The 19298-nt window shown below is 37.1% G+C and overlaps 1 protein-coding gene across 2 annotated transcripts in view; it reads left to right on the forward strand.

The window, feature by feature from the left end:
• The window catches only part of LOC150088533 (uncharacterized), a 229322-nt gene that overhangs the window by 148739 nt on the left and 61285 nt on the right, over window positions 1-19298 (forward strand). For both annotated transcript variants that reach the window (XM_090369554.1, XM_090369555.1), the window contains exon 16: window positions 7094-7282. In XM_090369554.1, the coding sequence (XP_090225680.1) occupies window positions 7094-7282 (189 nt within the window). The remainder of the gene's footprint in view (window positions 1-7093; window positions 7283-19298) is intronic.

Below are 19298 nucleotides of genomic sequence, written 5' to 3' on the forward strand. Positions count from 1 at the left end.
TCGAGATTGCTGAAACACTGCTGAAAGTGAAACCAAAACCCTTTAATTTTCTTTTCACACTCCAGTAAACATACTACATAATTCACTTTTTAATAAAGAAATCTATATTTCTGTTTTAGACTACATATCTAATACCGTGTTGGGCTACCATTCACCTAGGCATTGACTACACTAGATCTGGTCCAGCTTAGGGATCTACTGCCATATTGCCTCCACAGCTTTCCATGGTGTTAGAATAGATAACAGTTGCCTCACTTCCCTTCCAAAACATTCAACAGGTGCTCCATTGGATTCAGGTCAGGAAAATATGGAGGCCAATCGGGGTATTTTACCAGGTATTTCCGACTGACATACTAGTTTCCATTCCTCCAGTACAAATACAATCATTATGGTGTCATATTGTTGACACCACAATATTTGCTGTTAACAGTGATGAATGGTAAGGATAGGGTGTCTCTTGGGGAACCCCATATGTCTGAGTATGTGGTGCATCATCATTTGGGATATTGTTCGCGCATTTCCCCTGTTGTATTGCAGTGTCAACTGTCATGTGGTGACCTGCCATTACTAAACACATCAACCTTGCATCAACCTTTACAGTTCTGTGGCGGGAGGTGGTCTGACCTGTTCAGCCCCATTCTTTGTACACCTAACCACAGTGGGCTCTGAACAACCAACACCACATGCTTTTCCAATATGAACGCACCTGACACAAGAGTTCTCACAATCATGCCCTTTTGAAACTCTGTGATATCTTTACTACATCCCATAACTGCTACTTTATCACTTTGATTTGCATGACCAGATGCAAATTATTGCTGCTCTACCATATGAAGCTATTTGCTTTTTATACTGTGAACTGTGCAGCATAGTTCCTTAGTAGTTTAGTAGTGTGTGTGTGTACGTGCATACAGTTGGACCTCTCTTTAACGAACATCCATATAGCGAATTTTTCTATGTAGCAAACTTTTTTGATTTCTCCCTGGTCTTACATTGAAAATAGTTTTCGTATAATGAAGAAAATTTCCATAAAATGAACTGATTTGAGAGACCTGGGTACGCATGTTCGCACCTCTGTTCTTTAGGCAATAGAGCTGATGCTGTAGAAAGCACAAATTAAGAATTACAGTAAAATCTCGTTAATACAAACTCGGTTTATACAAAGTACTCGTTTATATGAAGCACATACCATTTCCCTGTGAAAGGATAGGCTTTTCTATGTAAATATTGTCATTTTCTATGTTTAATACAAATCTTGGCAGAGCGATCCGATTATTGTCCCTGGCCACCTGGCTCCCTACTTCCTGATGGATGGCACTGACTTGTTAGAAATTAGTTTTGTGTAAACAAAAATAGTTTATGGTAGCTACAACATCAAGTGCACTCTGAAAAACATCTTTCTGAAGGATGAGTTGTTAAATTAACAAAAGAATAAAAAGTTTTTCTAAGTTGTTTACATGCATTCCCTTGCTCTCCACAGGAATAAGGTCAGTTGCAATTGTTACCCCAGTTCAAAAGTCTTTTACTATCGTATACAGCAATGTATTTTTTACGCCATTTTATCTGAGCTGATCTCTTTTTCGGAACTCATCTTTAAATTAATTTAAAATTTGTTTATATTAAATCTTATCTAGCAGTTTTATGGCGACAAAACGTAGATGGATGGAATTCAGCCTGAAAATTATACAAGACGCTGATAGGATGGAATGAAGCAAAACAGACATTGCAAATTTATCTACTTTATCGACAATACTGAAAAACCGAAAAAAGACTTGAAGTGCGTGACACTGGAGCAGCAACGAAAAGCAAACATATTTGTGGTGCAAAACACGAGGAGCTTGAAAGAAAACTTTGAGTGGTACCAACAAATGCAAGCATCTAATTTGCCAATATCAGGTCCGATTTTGCAAGAAAAGGCAAATTATCTAGCTCAGCAACATGGAATTAGCTACTTCAAATGCAGCAGTGGCTGGCTCCAAAGATTTAAAGACAGGAATAACTTGGTTTAGTGAAATGTTTGCGGCAAGTCTGGGTTAGTCGACAAAGAAAAGCTACAGACTGGTTGTGTTCTGTATGGTCCATCCTTGAAAAATATGAAGCAAAGGATATTTTTAATCTTGACGAGACAGGTTTATTTTATAATTTGCTGGCAAACAAAACATTTTCTGTTCGAAGTGAGTCTTGTCATGGTGGAAAATTAAGTAAACAAAGACTTACTGTTCTGCTATGCTACATTTCAGATGGCAGTACAAAACTATGCCCACTTGTGATTGGTAAGTTTTCCAAGCCAAGATGTTTTAAAGCAGTTAACCAACTTCCCTATGATTATGAGGCCAATAGAAGTGCTTGGCTTACAATCAAAATTTTTCAGTCTTGGTTATCAAACTTGGACAGAAAAATGGCTTCAGAAAAAAGGAACATTTTGATGATTCTAGACTGTTGGACCACGTTCTGCTAAGATGCTTAAGTTGAAATATATATATATGTGTTTTTACCCCCCAATACCAGCAGTTTAATGCAACCACTGGATCAAAGCATTATTTATAACCTCAAGAGAGCATATAGAGCTCGCCTGATAAGGTATTTGATCCATGGTCCAGCAGATGAATGTGATAGCAATAGTGAGGAATGGAGGAATTTGAAGGAGCATATGGATTTTGTTGGCAAATTTGAAGAGTTTGTGAAGGTGGATGATGAAGTTGCTACCACTGAAACGCCAACCCCAGAACAGCTGCTGGGTACCAAACAAAACGATGATGTTTTTGTTACCGACTATAGCGAAAGTGAAGAAAGTTCAATGCATTTTGGGCAAAGATGCCAAAAATGCATTGAACATAACAGAGAATGTGTTGGCCTGCAGTAATGTTGATAAAGAAACAACTATTGCATTTGATAATGTCTGTGCTGTGCAAACAACAATGGATTCTTTCTTTAAATTAGATTAATTTATTAAAAAGTTAATGGTTTGTATGTCTCCTTTTATATTAAGATTGTAATTTTTTTTACTGTGATACTAAAATATTGTATACATCAAAATATATACTGTACAATATTTTCATTTCTGTTAATATTGCTTTTCTCTTAGTTTATCTTACAAATAAAATAAAATCTTTAAAAAATATGTTATTCCTGTTACTGTATTGTTAGACAAGGCTTTTGTTTTTATTTTATTAATTTATTTTTGATATTATTATTATTTATTTTTATTCTTAGACATACAGTATGTACCACAAAAAAAAAAAAAATAGTAAACTTTCGACAAACCTCGTTATTACAAAACACGAAAATTTATCTCCCTTGAACTTTGTATTAATGAGATTCCACTGTAATCACTTTAGCTTTTAATAGCTAAAGGGTTTAATTCTTAAGAACATTCCACAATTTAGTGTTGCCCATAAAGCATTTACTGTACTGAGAAGTCACGCTGGTCAACTGTTATCTCTGTGTCCACAGTTATTGGCAAAGATTAAGGAATATTCCCAACATGGACATTGGGCTCTGGTCAACCTATTTTCTATTGCAAGCACCCTGTTAGAGAATTAGGAGAAAGTGATTTTCCTTTATTCCAGAAATTCATCTGTCATTTTGCAGAAATGAGTCATCCACACTTTCACTAAATTTCACATCTCTGTATGGTAGGTAGAAGCTGTCCAAGCTAAAACAAAATCAGTTTTGTTTTAGCTACTGTGCAAATAACCTTGCAATGTCTAAGATGAAATCCTTGAGTATAGTTAAAAATGTGGAAGTGCTTAATAGTGTAGATTGTGGTGTTAAAAAAAGAAATCGCTTTAAAATTTGGTGTCCCTGCCAGTAGTGTGTCAACCATTCTGAAAAACAGTGTTCAGTTCTCAAGCTGTTTGAGGAAATGGGACACAGTCGAAAGCATGCAAAATTATGCCTGTGTGAAGATGTAGATGAAGCAGTTTTTGAGTGGTAAAGTTGATTCGAGACCAAAACTTGCCGATATCAGGGCCATTAATAAAAGAAAATGCTATGGAGTACACATCTTTTCTCCGGCATAAAACTTTCCAAGCCAGTTCTGGTTGGCTTGACAAATTTAAAAAGCATCATGGCTTACTCAAAAAAGTTATTTCTGGTGAAAGTGGGGTTGTAATTGAAGAAGGCTGTACCCATTGGAAAGAAACAGTTTTGAAAAAAATTATGGAGGACTACAAGTCCAAAGACATATTTGTCGTTGATGAAACAGGTCTATTTGTTAAATGTTTGCCAAACTAGAGACTGACTTTTAAAGGTGATAAATGTTTAGGTGGTAGTAAGGAGAGAATTACAGTCTTGGTTGGTGCAAATATGGCTGGTAATGAAAAACTGAAGTTTTTGGTAATAGGCAAAAGTAAACAACCCCAATGTTTCAAAGGAGTAAAATTGTTAGAGTTGGACTACAACTACAACAAAAAAGCTTTGATGACAAGTGAAATTTTTGAACAGTGGATTTTAAAATTTGATAGAAAGATGACGAAAGAAAACAGAAAAAATCACTTTGATTGTCGACAACTGCTCTGCCTACCTTCACTCGGTAATTTCGAAAGTGTGATGCTTGTTTTCTTCCCTCCAAATACCTCTTCTAAACTGCAGCCAATGGACAAAGCATTATCAAGAATTTGAAAATGCACATACTAAAAAAAATTATACTGAGAATAGAAACCAACCAACCTATAGATTCTGTTATAAATTTGTAGATGTGCATATCAGAATTGGCAAAACAAAAGTTCGGAATCAAGATGTGACGGAAACAACGATTAAGAATTGTTTCGCAAAAGTTTTGCTAAAACACCAATTAACAGCGATGAGAGGGATGAACTGCTACAAGACTTTGAGCAATCTTGGGAAGAACTCCAAGTGAAAGGTTTGATCAGTAGAGAAATTGTTCTTGAAGAATTATTAGTAGTTGATAACGATGTCCTAGTAGCTGAATGTCCTAGTGACTCCATTTTGGAGAGTATTCAAAGAACTAGTGACAATATTGACGATGAGTAGGATGAAAATGAGGGGCAATATTAAACCTTCCAAACATGAAATGTTGGCAGCATTTGAAACTTTGTGTTGAGGCTTTCAGTGTGAAGAAAATGTGCCAGAAAATATATTTGAGTGCTTAAACAAATGCAAACTTTTTTTTTTTACAATGTACAGTAAAATCCAGTGTACAACAAAAAATAACCAAATATTTTACGACATAATTCTTAAAAGTGTATTAATATATTGTGCACCTCATGTAAGTAGTCATTTCTTAATGTGTGTATTAATAAATTAATTGTTAATTAATTTATTAATTATTAATAAATTCAAGGCAGAACTAGAAAAACGTTTAGAATGAATGGATCAGTGAAATGGGAATTTTTTTTTTTTTTCTTTTTTTTGGCTGATGGTGTATAAGCTTGCTTTCTTGCAGCATGTGCCTCTTCTAAAGCTAATGCTAAAGTCAGTCTACCACCTTACAAAGCTGCACATTGTGCAAATTATTCATGCCTAAAAAACATGGATTGTGACCCATCACTTCATTCCTGTTTGTGGCTTGCTCAGTGGAATAGCCACATCTCCAATACTCAGGTATGGCAAGTCATCATTTGGATGATTCTTTGAGATGGCAAACGGGGAGGTGGCATGTTGACTTAATGTGTCATGCAGTGTCCTCTCAGCACTCTGGAAGCAGTTTCAGGAGATAGGAACCATTACAAGAAGAGCTGGTCAAGGTCACGCGAGGGCTACATCAACCAGAACAAACTCCTATCTGGCTCTAACAGCACGACCGAATCCTATGATGTCCTGTCTTCGATTGTCTCTTGAGGTTGCTGCAGCCACAGGTTAAAACATTTCTGACCGCACTGACTGTGTTAAGAAGACTCTATGCAAGGAAGCCAGTGGTTTTTGTCCCATTAACCCCAAACCACCACAAAGCTCATTGAAACTGGTGCTATGAACATGTGACTTGGAGCCCTGACAAATAGAGTACACTTCTGTTCTTTGAGCCCCATTTTAGTCTTCAAAGATTCTAGATGTTATTTCACCTGGAGACAGTGGGGAATATGGTAGCATCCCTCCAACATCAGAGAAAGGAACACTTACACGGAGGCTGTATCCTCGTGTGGGGTGGAATAATGATCAACGGCTGCACCCCCTTCATGTTTTTGATCAGGATACTCAAACTGTGCAGAGGTACTGAGAACAGATCCTAGAACTCTGTATAAATTTTTAGGGGTGCTGTTGGCCCAGATTTTCTTTTCATTCTCGATAATGCCACTGCACATAGAGCTCAATGGTGGAGGAATATCTTGAAACTGATGATATCCAACAACTGCAATGGCCAGCATAATCACTAGATTTAAATCCAATCCAATGTGTGGGATGCTCTTGGTTGTCGCATTGCATGCCAACTCCTTGGTCACTTGGTGTGCTAATGACGTGATGGTGGAAGAATGAGATTTGTTGCCATACAATTTTATAGACACCCTTATATCAAACATGGTTCACTGCTGTCAAGCCTGTTTAGTCATTGAAGGGATCATATGCCATAATGATGTCATGTGACCATATTTTCAAGCATCATTTATCGACTTCTGTAATGCAGCCTTTTTTGGTAATTCTTATACAACCTCTATAAATGTCCCTTATATCTATTCGAAGTTTCTGTCTCCTAATTTCATTATTCTGTGGTACACCACATACCAAATTTTGTCCCACTTCATCACCAAGCTGCACGAGTTACACCACATTTTCTATGTGTTCTGTTAATTTTGCTAAGCAGTGTATTAATAATAGGTATATCCTTTATCGTTAGTACAGTTAGGCTTTACTGTATTTATTAAATGAAAATCTTGCATTATAGTAACTTAATGCAGTGGGACACAGTGAGCGACCACATTAATCATCCAGTTATTTCAGCAGAAGAAAAAAAGGAAATTCTTTCCAAGTACACATCTATGGAAAAAAAAAAAAAAAAGTCACAAAACTAATAGTATTTTAATTTTCCTTTAAAACACCAGGAATAACAACAACAATTAGTTGAATCTTAACCTATTAAAGTGTTTTTATATATAACTGCTTAACAAATTGAAATAAACATCTTTAAAATATTTAGGGAAGAATCAACATGTCAGGAGAAGGAAGATAAGAAAGATGATGAAATTGAAATTGGAGATAGAGTGAAAGTTAAATATCGATATGGTAGGGCAAGACAGCATAAAATATATGAAGCTAAAGTATTAAAATTGGATAAAGAAAATGGAGAAAAAAAATTTTATGTACATTACACTGGTTGGAATATGAGGTAAGTTAACATTCTGAAAATCATTTTTGAAAAAAAAAAAAAAATTACACAAAATTTAAGTGTCAAGCAATTTTTAATTCTGAAGTTAACTCTTTCAGTTAAAAATTATGATATAATAAAGTAACCTTTCTATAACAAATTATATGTGTAATTTTTGTTATTTTTTTAAAAATGGAGAATAGAGTATTACTTGGTGTGGTAAGTAAAATTAGTTGTGATGTTTACTATTAGTAAAGGGAGCCAAGTTTATTTAGCATCACCCAAATGTGGAGTGGGGGGGGGAAGAGAAGCTCATCTAGTTTTGCAAGTTGTTCTGATAATCCATGATCCTTATATCCAATTTACAAATATCATTCCTTAATTTAAGCATGTGTTTATGTATCCTAAATTTTATATGGCCTATCAAAGAAAAATATCCTTGTTGTTTAATTTAATCAAGCTTTTCAAAGTTTAAATATCTCAAAGAATTACAACCCATAATATTGAAAATTGATCTCTCTCTCTCTCTCTCTCTCTCTCGCACGCACGAGAGAGAGAGAGAGAGAGAGAGAGAGAGAGATTTCAGAAGCCACTTGGCAGATGTGGAATCACCAAGAAAAGATGCAGCAGTTTTGTATGTTTCCTTCCATGTTATTAATAACATGAATTTTTTTTTTTTTTTTATTGGTTAGTGATGGACTCTAGTGGAAAAATTATGTAAACAAAATAGAATGCAGTACTAAGTAGTGTGTGTGTTTTTTTTTTTTTTTTTTTTTTGTGTGAAACGGTTTAACAAATATAACCACAACTGCTGCAATAAAGTAACAAAATCCATAGACGCCTCTATCCTTGAAAGAAAAGCTGTAAAGAATCTCTAAAAAAGCAATGATAGAAACCCTTGGGGGGGGGAAGTAAGGAGTTCCTGCTTACCTAGAACAAAATAGACCAATTACCTTCAAAAAAACCATCCCAAACAACTCAGATTCATCCTATATATTAGCAACTAATTGGGGGCCTGCATGCTGGTTAATAGACATCTTGACTGCAGTCACCCTGCCCCACACCCCTTCACTAGAACTGTAAAAGAAAAAATACACAGGACTACATTAATTAAATTTGGCAGGTCCCTTTTCCTTGAAGAGAATGTGTTGGTCAGCTTTGATGTTAGAGCCCAGCATTTCTCCTCAACAAATCAGACTTCACCACCATACATCTGGATAATAATAATATTAAATATACTTACTGGAACTCACCATTTGACAAGCCTGCATGAATTTGAAAGGACAACCATAACAAAAAATTCTCTATAGAAATCAGAAACACACCCTCCCTTCTTGACTCCAGTATTGACATTGCTGACAACTGCCTATGCACAAAAAGCTAAAAAAAAAATAAATAAATAAGCAACATCCAGAGTATTTTACTAATAAAATTATAAAAAATATTGGAAAAAATTTCCATAACCCACAGGACAATAGCTCGCCAATATACTGTTCCTCCATTACCCATGGATAGGAGACACTTAACAAAATGCCAAATGACATATTTAGACATCCATTTTATTGGCAAGAAGACCTTAAGCAGCTGCTACCAACATAGGGGGGGGGAGAGAGAGAGAGAGAGAGAGAGAGAGAGAGAGAGAGATGTTATTTACCAACTTCACTGAGTGTGGCAGGTTTTACAGACACTCTGGGAGCTTTAAAAAAGGGTGCATAATCATATCTATCACACAAAAGGCAACATCGTCTAAAATGACTTGGCACACTATTCCACATTGAGGGAAACACAGAAACCCCAAAGTTTTCAACATAAACCATGATTTAAAAAAAAAGGAGATTTTACATCAGTGCTTTGCAAAAACACAGTTTCAGTATGTTCAACAGAAATTTAGATAATGCAACAATCTCCCACATTGGATCACCCTATTTCAAGATGTACAAGCTTTGACCAGAACCTTTGTATATGGTTATCTTAGGCTTGTGTACTGGCATCTCTAATACTAAAAACAATTGAGAAACCACAGTAGTATTGGTATAGTATTGGCATTACGGTGGCTAAATGATGCAAGAAAGAAAAGTAGGTTTTTCATGCATCTGGCAAAAAAAATAAATAAATAATAATATTAATAACATTCATATCTTTCTCATTGCCAAAAAATGCCTATTGAATTCTGCTTTGAACTTGACCACACTGTCAGCCTTGACCTATCAATCTTGCCTGGGTGTTTGATTCTTGGGGTGTGCAAGATCATTGAGTGAAAGTGTGTATGACAGTCTATGCTTGTTTGCAGCTCCCTGTCATGTCCACATTATCAGATGTGATGGAGAGCTCTTGCTTGGGTGTTTGCACTTTGATGTATATTAGAACATTGAACGACAGTGTGTGGCAATCTATGCTGGTTTTGCAGCTCTCAATCATACCTGCATTGTTGGAATGTAATTTGAGAGCTTGCATCAGTATGATTTTTAACATTTTTCTTCCATAACACTTTCCAGAAATAAGAATATATATCAAAAAATTTTTTTTATATATCTAACCATAAATATATATGTTATCTGTCTATTATTATTATTATTATTATTGTTATCCTGAGTTTATAAATGGACACAATAGTATGAATATATGTGCAGAACTAAGTCTAAATGCGATAATGTGTGTTTTTGCATAAGTGTTTGCTCTGCTGGTGTGTGTGTGTGTTTTGGGTGGGTGGGTGGGAAATGAGTCCAATTAACCTGAAAGAAAATAAAAAGTTGTTTGCTGTCCTATTCAGGGTACTGTATTGAGTGGGGAATGACTAAGAATGTTCTATTTTTTATTTATTTCGTATGGCAAAAATGAGGATACATTTGTAACAAACAATGTAAAAAAAAAAAATAAATAAATTACAATAAGCCTAAAAACAATATTTACAGAAAAAAAATTATAAGTAACATTTGATGAATTAAAATGTAATGTCCAGTTTATTCAGCCACTTAATAGCATCATCAGTAGCACTATGTAGATCTTGGATGGAGCCTTCAAATCTCCTCTTTGGGCACTCCGAGATGACATGCTGGATGGTCTGGGGCACGTTGTCACAGTCGCAGAATGGGTTTTCAGTTTTTCCCCACTTATGCAGCCAAAACTTGCATCTTCCGTGATTTGTTCGGATTCTGTTCAGGGATGTCCATTCCTTTCTTGGTAAGTTGAAACCTGGAACAGCTCTGCATGGATCACTGACTAAGCCCAGGTGGTCAGGATTTGAAGTAGTCCAGTCTTTGCGCCAGGTCTGGTCAGCATTAAAATGTGACTTGATAAGTTTCTCGCCTAGCTTCCATGAGGGGTTCCTAGACTTCAGTCTCTCCGGCTTCTGGGGTTTGCAATCCTGATGTATGGGCAATTGAGGATTTCTTTGACATTTCTGCCATTCTTTCAGCAGGGCTATTTCTCTTCTTATATGAGGGGGATAGATGTTAGATAACACTGGTAGCCATTTTAAAGGTGTCGATTTAATGGTGCCTGATATTGTCCTCATTGTGTCATTCAGTTGGGTATCAACTTTTACAGAGTGTGCACTATTAAGCCATACTGGGCAACAATATTCTGCAACTGAGTAGACTAGGGCAAGGGCTGATGTTCGTAGCACCGTTGCGTTTGCTCCCCAGCCTGTTCCACTGAGTTTATGCAAGATGTTATTCCTAGTTTTTATCTTTGCTGCAATATTACAAAGGTGTTGTTTATACGTCAGTGTTCGGTCCATTATAATTCCCAGATATTTTGGGCACGGGTTGTGTTTCAGTCGTTGACCTTTATATTCCACTTGTGGCATATAGTTAGCCCTATGATTATCCAGATGAAAACAGCTAACTTCGGTTTTATTTAAATTAGGTTTAAGTCGCCATGTGTGAAAATATTTATTCAGGTTATGGAGATCCTTTGTAAGTACAATTTCGGCTGCATTGAAGTCAGTAGACTGGGCAGTCAGGGCTATGTCATCTGCGTATATGAATGTTCTATAAGTTTTGCTGTTGTACCTTGAATGTGTGTGTAATTAGAGATTCTTGCAGGTGAAGTTACATAAATGAGAGTGAATGTTAGATCACCTGTGTAAACCATGCAGTGGCCGAATGAATGTTGGTGATTGGTATTAATTAAAAAAAAAAAAAAAAAAGAAAAAAAGTGGTCTTGGTAGTTGCTATATTTAGATGGCATTGGTGTCCTGCTGTTTGTATGATGATGAAAGTAAGATGATAAATATGTTGTGTGGGATAAAAGCAGACTGAATAACAGCATGTCCCTAAATACATATACAGTCGAATTTCCCTATAACGAATTTGATAAATCCAGCGAAAAAAATTCGTAATAGAGAAATTTCGTTATACAGAGAATATCTTTTTTATTAGAAATTGTTATCTAATTAGAAAATGAAAACGAATCTACATTTATTTTTAATGTATTTTATTTCAAAAACATACTTATTTAAATCACGTTTACACAATTTTCGCCGGTCAGTATCACAAATTTAAAAGATCTGTAATTTTCGTTTGCACAGTACAATTAAAAAATTATCTGATTCTCAAATAAAACCTCACATTTGTTCAGATCATTAAAAACATTTTATCAGACACCTTTTCACAAAACTGTAGACCCGTACGAACTGTTTTAAAAGCGTTAATCATTTCTTCCCGAGTTGGCTTTTGTACTGGTTGTTCTGATGCGTCTTCAGCATCATCGTTAATTTCTTCGTGATCATGGTCGTGTCTAACACTGTTCAGCAGTATTTCATCTTCATTTGGATGTTCTGCTGTGATCTACATAAACATAACTATCCAGTGTTATTTCATTTTCGATGGTTCTGGACAATTCTAATAATGTCCAATAGTTTTTCAGTTGTGAAAGGGGCAGCTCATCTTGTTCGTCCAGTCGTCGTTTGACTTCTGTATTCAATGCAAATCCCGCTTTCGAAAAACAATTTTGAATAATGTATTCAGTGACATCGTTTGTCCAAACTTTTGCCAGTTCTGAGATGCAATCTCTAAGTTTAATTGTAACCTCCAAGTTTCTATTTTCTGATAACGCATTGACAATCTTCATTATTATTCTTTTTCGATAATGAAATTTAAAATTTTTAATAATGCCTTGGTCCACTGGCAGAGTTTTGACGTTATGTTTGGTGGTAAAAACAACAGCTTCGCACTTAAGTTTGGCAGGGTATGCTGAACAGTTGTCAGTTACCAACATGATTTCCCTTTTTAATTTTTTTGTTATACACTTGTCTAATTTTAATATCCATTCTTCAAAAATATCACTTGTCATCCATGCTTTTTTTTATTAAAGGTGTAGTCAGCTTCCAAAGATTTTGTCTCTAAAACATCTTGGGTTTTTTGATATTCCGGTGACTAAAAGTCTTAATTTTTCACTTCCTGTCATATTTGCTCCAACCAGAACAGTGATTTTTTTCTTTGCATTGTTTTCCACCAAAACATTTATCATCCTTAAAAGCAAGTGTTCTATTCAGTAAACATTTAAAAGAATAAACCCATTTCGTCAGCATTAAAAATATCCTTATGCTCATATTCTTCCAAAATCTTCTTTAAGGTATTGTTCCTCTAACTGTTGCAACTTCATCGCTTACATTAACACTTTCTCCACAAATAACCTTTTCCACAATTCTTTGGCGCTTCTTAAATTTATCTAGCCACCCAGTGCTCGCATTAAATTCTGTATTTGCACAGTCCCTTGGAATTTCATTTCAAGGGACTGTGCAAATTTCAGAGCTTGTTGCTTAATTATTAGGCCCGATATTGGTATATTCTTTTCACGTATCATTTGCACCCATTTTAGAACAGCTTTATCAACATCTTCATATATACACAACTTAATTCGTTTCCTGCCTGCTCCTCCTTCAATTGCATTTAAAATTGATTCTTGATTTTTTTTAAATCGTAGATAAACTGCTTGCAGGTATGCCATATTTCTCCGCAACATCTTTTTTCTTAAAACCCTGGTCAATATCATAACAATCTTTGCTTTATCATTAATACTTAAACACTTTCTTTTCGACATTGTTTCCGCAATTGTAAAAATTACTCTACTGCAGCTCTTGCCGATACATACACCGCAAATTTCGCTGCGCTGGCCATATAGTGAATTGTTAGTACTGCCTACTCAGTGACGTTCGCTTGCCAATTCAACAGTATCACGTGACCTTTCCTATCAATCACTTTGAAGAAATATACGACTTTGTGAATTTCTTTTATTCTGCTTTCATTCATATATACACAAAAGAAAATTTATGGTTAATGTATGCCATATGTTACTTTTCAGAAAAAAAAAAATACAAGAGCATATAGCCTATGTGATTGATGACGAACAAAATTAAAAAAAAAAAATTCATGAAAACCATCTATTGGTAGTCCAGTTAGATGAGAACGGACATATCATATAATGATTGACAGATAGGTGAAGTGGTACAGTTGAGATGAGAAGCGAATGGCAGAGGCAACAGCACGTGTGCTGGTGGTAGAATTATTCTGGATGGCATTCAACACACGTTTTTTTCCATGGCAGGAGTTCGCGTCGAACGTGGTCTGCTTGTACTACTCCTGTTACCTCTAAATGACCCATAATAACATTTGCATTTTAGTGCAAACAAACGGTTATGGGTTCCTATGCGATTCACATTCCTTTAGATGTTACCTACCTCCCCTAAACATTTGTACCAATATATTTGAGACACCCTGTATATATATAGTGTATGTTGTTCTAACAGGCTCCCCACCAAATTAGACTGCAGTGGGGCAACCTACAAGAAAACCCACTCCCTGCCCTGCATACATCATGTCCCCTCTTCTGGGGCATGATTTGTGATATTTTCTGACACTGGCTTGGCAGGTCGGTGTGGGATTACTTACAGAATAGCACTGCATGTCCACAGTTCTCCCCCCCTCAATATAGGGTGCTCTGGCCCTAACTCTCCTGTCTCTCTTCCCCACATTCTATCCCAACCTTTGCAATAGGTGGACTCTAGCACCACAAATCTTTTCCTGTTCTAAGCAATCCATCCCTGTGGAGGATAGGCCCCTTCCACAGAGGTGCCCCTCTATCCCTTTAACCTCCTATTTCCAGGTGTAAAGTCTTCCTGTCATCCACCATCTTTATCTTCATTTGTTCCTCTACTCATCTGTCTCCCCTGCTCCCTTTTTTCGCATTCTAGAGCAGGGGTCGTCAACCTTTTAATTCCTACTGCCCCCACTTTTGTATCTTTGTTGATGGTAAAATTTCCTTACCGCCCACCAGTGCCGCAGTAACTCAGTTTAGCCCATCGTCCACAAGTATACTTAGAGAAGTGTCCTTAGAGTATACTTAGAGAAGTGTTTTCGATATATGGAGTAAGAACAAAATTTGTAACAACTGACAAAAACCCCCACCGCCCACCATGAAAGCTTGAATCGCCCACTAGTGGGTGGTAGGGACCAGGTTGATGACCACTGCTCTAGAGGGTTCCCCCCCCATCCCTGGGGTCCTCTGTGACAAACTCAGGTATCATCCAGAGTTTGTGCCCACTAGAGACCTTTCTATTCCCTGCTATACCCAGCCTGTCTCCCTGAAGCAATGGATGGGCATTGTGGGTCCCACTTGGGGTTCTGTGACTAAATGACTGGAGGAACAACAGATCAACATAACACTAAAATTCACACTATCTTTGGTCTTTACAGAGTTTGTACTGCAACACATAGTATACAAATATGGAGTTGGGGGGGGGGGGGGGCTGTGCTGCTTGACAATCAACACTATCAACCTTGACCACTGCTGCAGGCAGTTCATTCTGGTGGTCTCCAACATGCTGCCTGGGAGGTAAAAAAAGAAAAAAAGGTTTCCATCTGTATGTAATTTCCAATTTTCAAAGTTTTATATTACCTACACATGCCATGCAACTGCTTCTTCTTCCCCCCCCCCCCACCCAAGTTGCTGAGCTTTGCATCCTGCACTTTCTCTGCAATATCGACATCGATTACCCCTTACCAATCTGGTTGCCTTTCTAGAAATTTAATGCCTTTCTTCAGGTGTGGCCTCCTTTTCCCTGTTTGTGATGGTGATATACAGGTGATTCAGAAGGAACAGTAAATATTTTGGGAGGTTATAGTATCGATTATTCTGAGTAAAAAAAGTTCATATAAACATATGTCCGATTCTTGATGGATACGGAGATACAGCTGTTTGAAACTGCCATGCACAAAGCCATTATGCAAAGTAAAGAATGATAAATGACTTTTGTTTGTATTTATTGACTTTTTGAGTGATACAAAACACAAATAATTGACAATTTTTTTTACAGTTCACAATAAATGTTTGCAAATCCTGCCACCAACCTCAACGCACTGTGCAAATCTTGTGGTAATATTACATGTTGTTCTTCTGAGGTCATCTTGGCGTTGGTATATGAGGGCAGCAGTATTCAAAATGCAAGAAAGCAATTCTTCTCTTGTATTCACCTTTTCTTTGTATACTGTACTTTTCATCCATCCCCACAAACAAAAATCTAACGACATGAGATCTTGGAGACCTTGGCAGCCAACGGACGGGACCACCGCTGCCAATCCATCATTCGTTCAAGGGAAGTTCGATTTAGATATTGTATCACCGGACAGATATCATGTGCAGGAGCTCCATCATGCTGAGAGTACATACCAATCCTTCTAGCCAAAGGAACATCCTTCAATAGTAGCGGAAGTTCGTTTTGCCGATATTCTAGGTAAATGGGGTGCCTTAAGACAATTTTGTAACACAGCGGGCCCAATCAATTGATTGTTGATGATACCACACCACAGAGAAGCAATTTTGAAAATTTGTTTCTACAGTGGCATGTGGATTTTCATCTAACCACCTATGAGATGTTGTTGATACCGTCACGGGTGAAAGTAGCTTCATCGCTGAATAATATTAATGGAATTAATCAGTGATTAGCATTTACCCACCTACAAAATTCCAGTCGCTGGGCATTGTCTCCTGGTTGAAGGCGTGGCACCCGGTGTATGTGAAATGAATACAAGCCGTGCTCACGTAATGTTTGCCATACTCTTGTCCGTGGAACACTGATACGCATAGAAATTCTTCATGTGCTAATAGTAGGACTACATCCTACCGACTGTAGAATGTGTTCTATTTCATCCACATTTTGTTCATTTGCACGTTCAGAAGAAATATGAGCGCTGAGAACTGTACCAGTCTCATACAGTTTGGTGTAAATGCCCTTGAATCTGGTATTCTGCAGTTAGGAAACCATCGACAGTATTCTCTACAAGCAGCACCAGTAGCACTTCCACCCCAAAAACCATATACAAACACCATATCGGCATATTCAGCATGTGTGAAGATGTCTTAACAACACTTCTACCAAATGGTGTCAGGTTATAACTGCTTCTTGCTCACATCTGATTCAAGGAGCTCTGCATGTCAGTTTCAAACAGCTGCATATGCTTTTTGAAACTCCCATGTCCATTGAGAATTGGACTTTTTCACTCAGAATAATTGATATTATAACCTCCCAAAATATTTACTATTCCTTCTGAATCACCCTATATATATATATATATATATATATATATATATACTACCATTAAATATTGACAAAAGTTACATTATAATAAAATAAATAATTGAGCATTCATTAGAGGCAGCGACTTGCAATTCCTCCATATGAAGCCGAAATATATTTTAAATTAAATAAAATAAAACATAAGCCAGTAGTATGGCAAAAACTGTAGAGCAAAAATTAACATAAAAATAACCAAATAAACAAACGAACGAAAAAGAAGAATAAAAGTTAGACATAAATAATAGCCCAGAAACCCCTATATAATTTCGAACTTTAAATCCAATTAACATGACGTACATAAAATTTAGAATAATGCCAATTACATGTTAATTTAGCGGTACCCCCCCCCACCAAGAGGTACCAGTTCCAAAAGATGTGAAATATCACCAAAAAAAGGGGTTTAAAGGAACTACTGAAAGATAACAAAATCAGAATAAATTAAAATAAAATAGACTGACCATTATGCCCCATATCGACAGAGGACCACGAGGCCAATAATGGTCATGGAATCGCTGCATTTCAATCGCCTGACAAATCGTCGCAATGGTGAAAAGATCGAAGTACCAAACCACCCTTCTTTCCCCGATCGATCCTCCAATGCAGAGGATTTGCACAGCGGTGGTCCTTATGCAGCGAAAAATAAATTATAGAACAGACAGCACTCTAAAGCAGAGCCACACCACTGACATACTGTAAGCTGAATCAGCTTATATAAAAGAAAGGAAAATAGATGGCGACACAGCCACTGCTAAATTAGCATTTCAACCTATACTACATTGAATTATATTAAATATTGACAAAATTTGACTTTTGTCAATATTTAATATAATTCAATGGAAATATGGGTTGAAATGCTAATTTAGCAGCGCCTGTGTCGCCATCTATTTTCCTTTCTTAGCATTAGCATTAGTAGAGGCATTTGATGTAAGAAAGCAAGCTTATGCAGCATCAGCCAATAAAATTAAAGTAAAATAAATAAATAAAAAATAACCACTTCCACTTCACCCCTCTGTTCGTTCGAAATACCTGTCCAGCCGAGTCTTAAACTTATTTAGGCTATCAACTTCCACGACAAGGGATGGAAGTCTGTTCCACCTACCAACCACCCGCTGGCTAAAGGCAAATTTCCGCACATCTATCCTACATCTGTCTTTCCTCAATTTGAATTTATGCCCTCTCAGGTGATTATTCTGAACAAGAGGAAGAATCCCATCAGCATTGAGCATGCTCAAACCATTCAAGGCTTTGTACACCTCTATCAGATCACCTCGCTGCTGCCTAGTCTCCAGACACTAATTCGCAAAACTTAAGCCTTTCTTCATAAGAGCACCCCTTTGTTCCATTCACTAATCTTGTTGCCCTTCTCTGTACTCGTTCGAGCAGCTCTACATCCTTCTTGAAATGAGGTCTCCAGGCCTGTATACAGTACTCTAGGTGTGGCCTGACCATTGCCTTATACAAGGGAATAATCACCTCCTTATCCCTGCTAGAAAAATTCCTATATATCATTGACAATACGCCATGAGCTACTCTTGCAGCCCGTCTGCACTGCTCAGAGAACTTCATATCTGCCTGCACAACCACCCCCAAGTCCCTTTCATTCTCTACCACTGTCAGTGTAGTACCACAGAGTTGATACGTTGCTCTGGGGTTGCTGTTTCCCATATGTAGTACTTTACATTTGTCAATGTTAAACTTCATTTGCCACCTCTCAGCCCATCTGCTCAACCTTTCCAGAACCTGTTGCAGCAGCATAGTGTCAGTAGTGTCCTTGACAACCCTGCCAGCCTTCGTATCGTCTGCAAACTTGGACATTAAGCTTGATATACCATCATCAATATCATTTATAAATACAGAAAACAATAAAGGACCCAATACTGAACCCTGAGGGACTCCACTAATAACATTAGTCCACGATGAGCAGTGTCCATTGATTACCACTCTCTGTCTTCTCCCCCTCAACCACCCCTCTATCCATAGCAGCAATTTGCCTCCAATGCCACACTGCTCCAATTTGTGCAGCAGTCTTCCATGTGCAACAGTATCAAAAGCCTTTCTAAGATCCAAGTATATAATATCAAAGTTATTCCCTGCATCCAGTTCTTTTGTGACTGCATCATAGTATCCAATCAAATTGGTCAGGCAAGACTTCCCCTTAACAAAACCATGCTGTGTCTGTGCTATAACTGAAGTCTTGTCTAGATGATCCTGCAGTGCTTCTTTAACCAGTGCCTCCATTAATTTTCCGGGAACAGAAGTTAAACTCACAGGTCTATAATTACTTGTGTCAGCCTTTGATCCTCCTTTGTGAATTGAGGTCACATTTGCACATCTCCAGTCCATGGGTACCTCCCCTGAGTCCAAGGAAGTTCTCATAATTATGGCTAAGGGTTTGCTTACTTCCATTGCTGCCTCCTTTAATATAACTGGATAGATTCCATCCACCCCAGGTGCTTTTCT

The sequence above is a fragment of the Mastigoproctus giganteus genome, chromosome 3 (genome assembly GCF_048544385.1).
Source record: "Mastigoproctus giganteus isolate SK-2022 chromosome 3, ASM4854438v1, whole genome shotgun sequence".
Lineage (NCBI taxonomy): Eukaryota > Metazoa > Arthropoda > Arachnida > Uropygi > Thelyphonidae > Mastigoproctus > Mastigoproctus giganteus.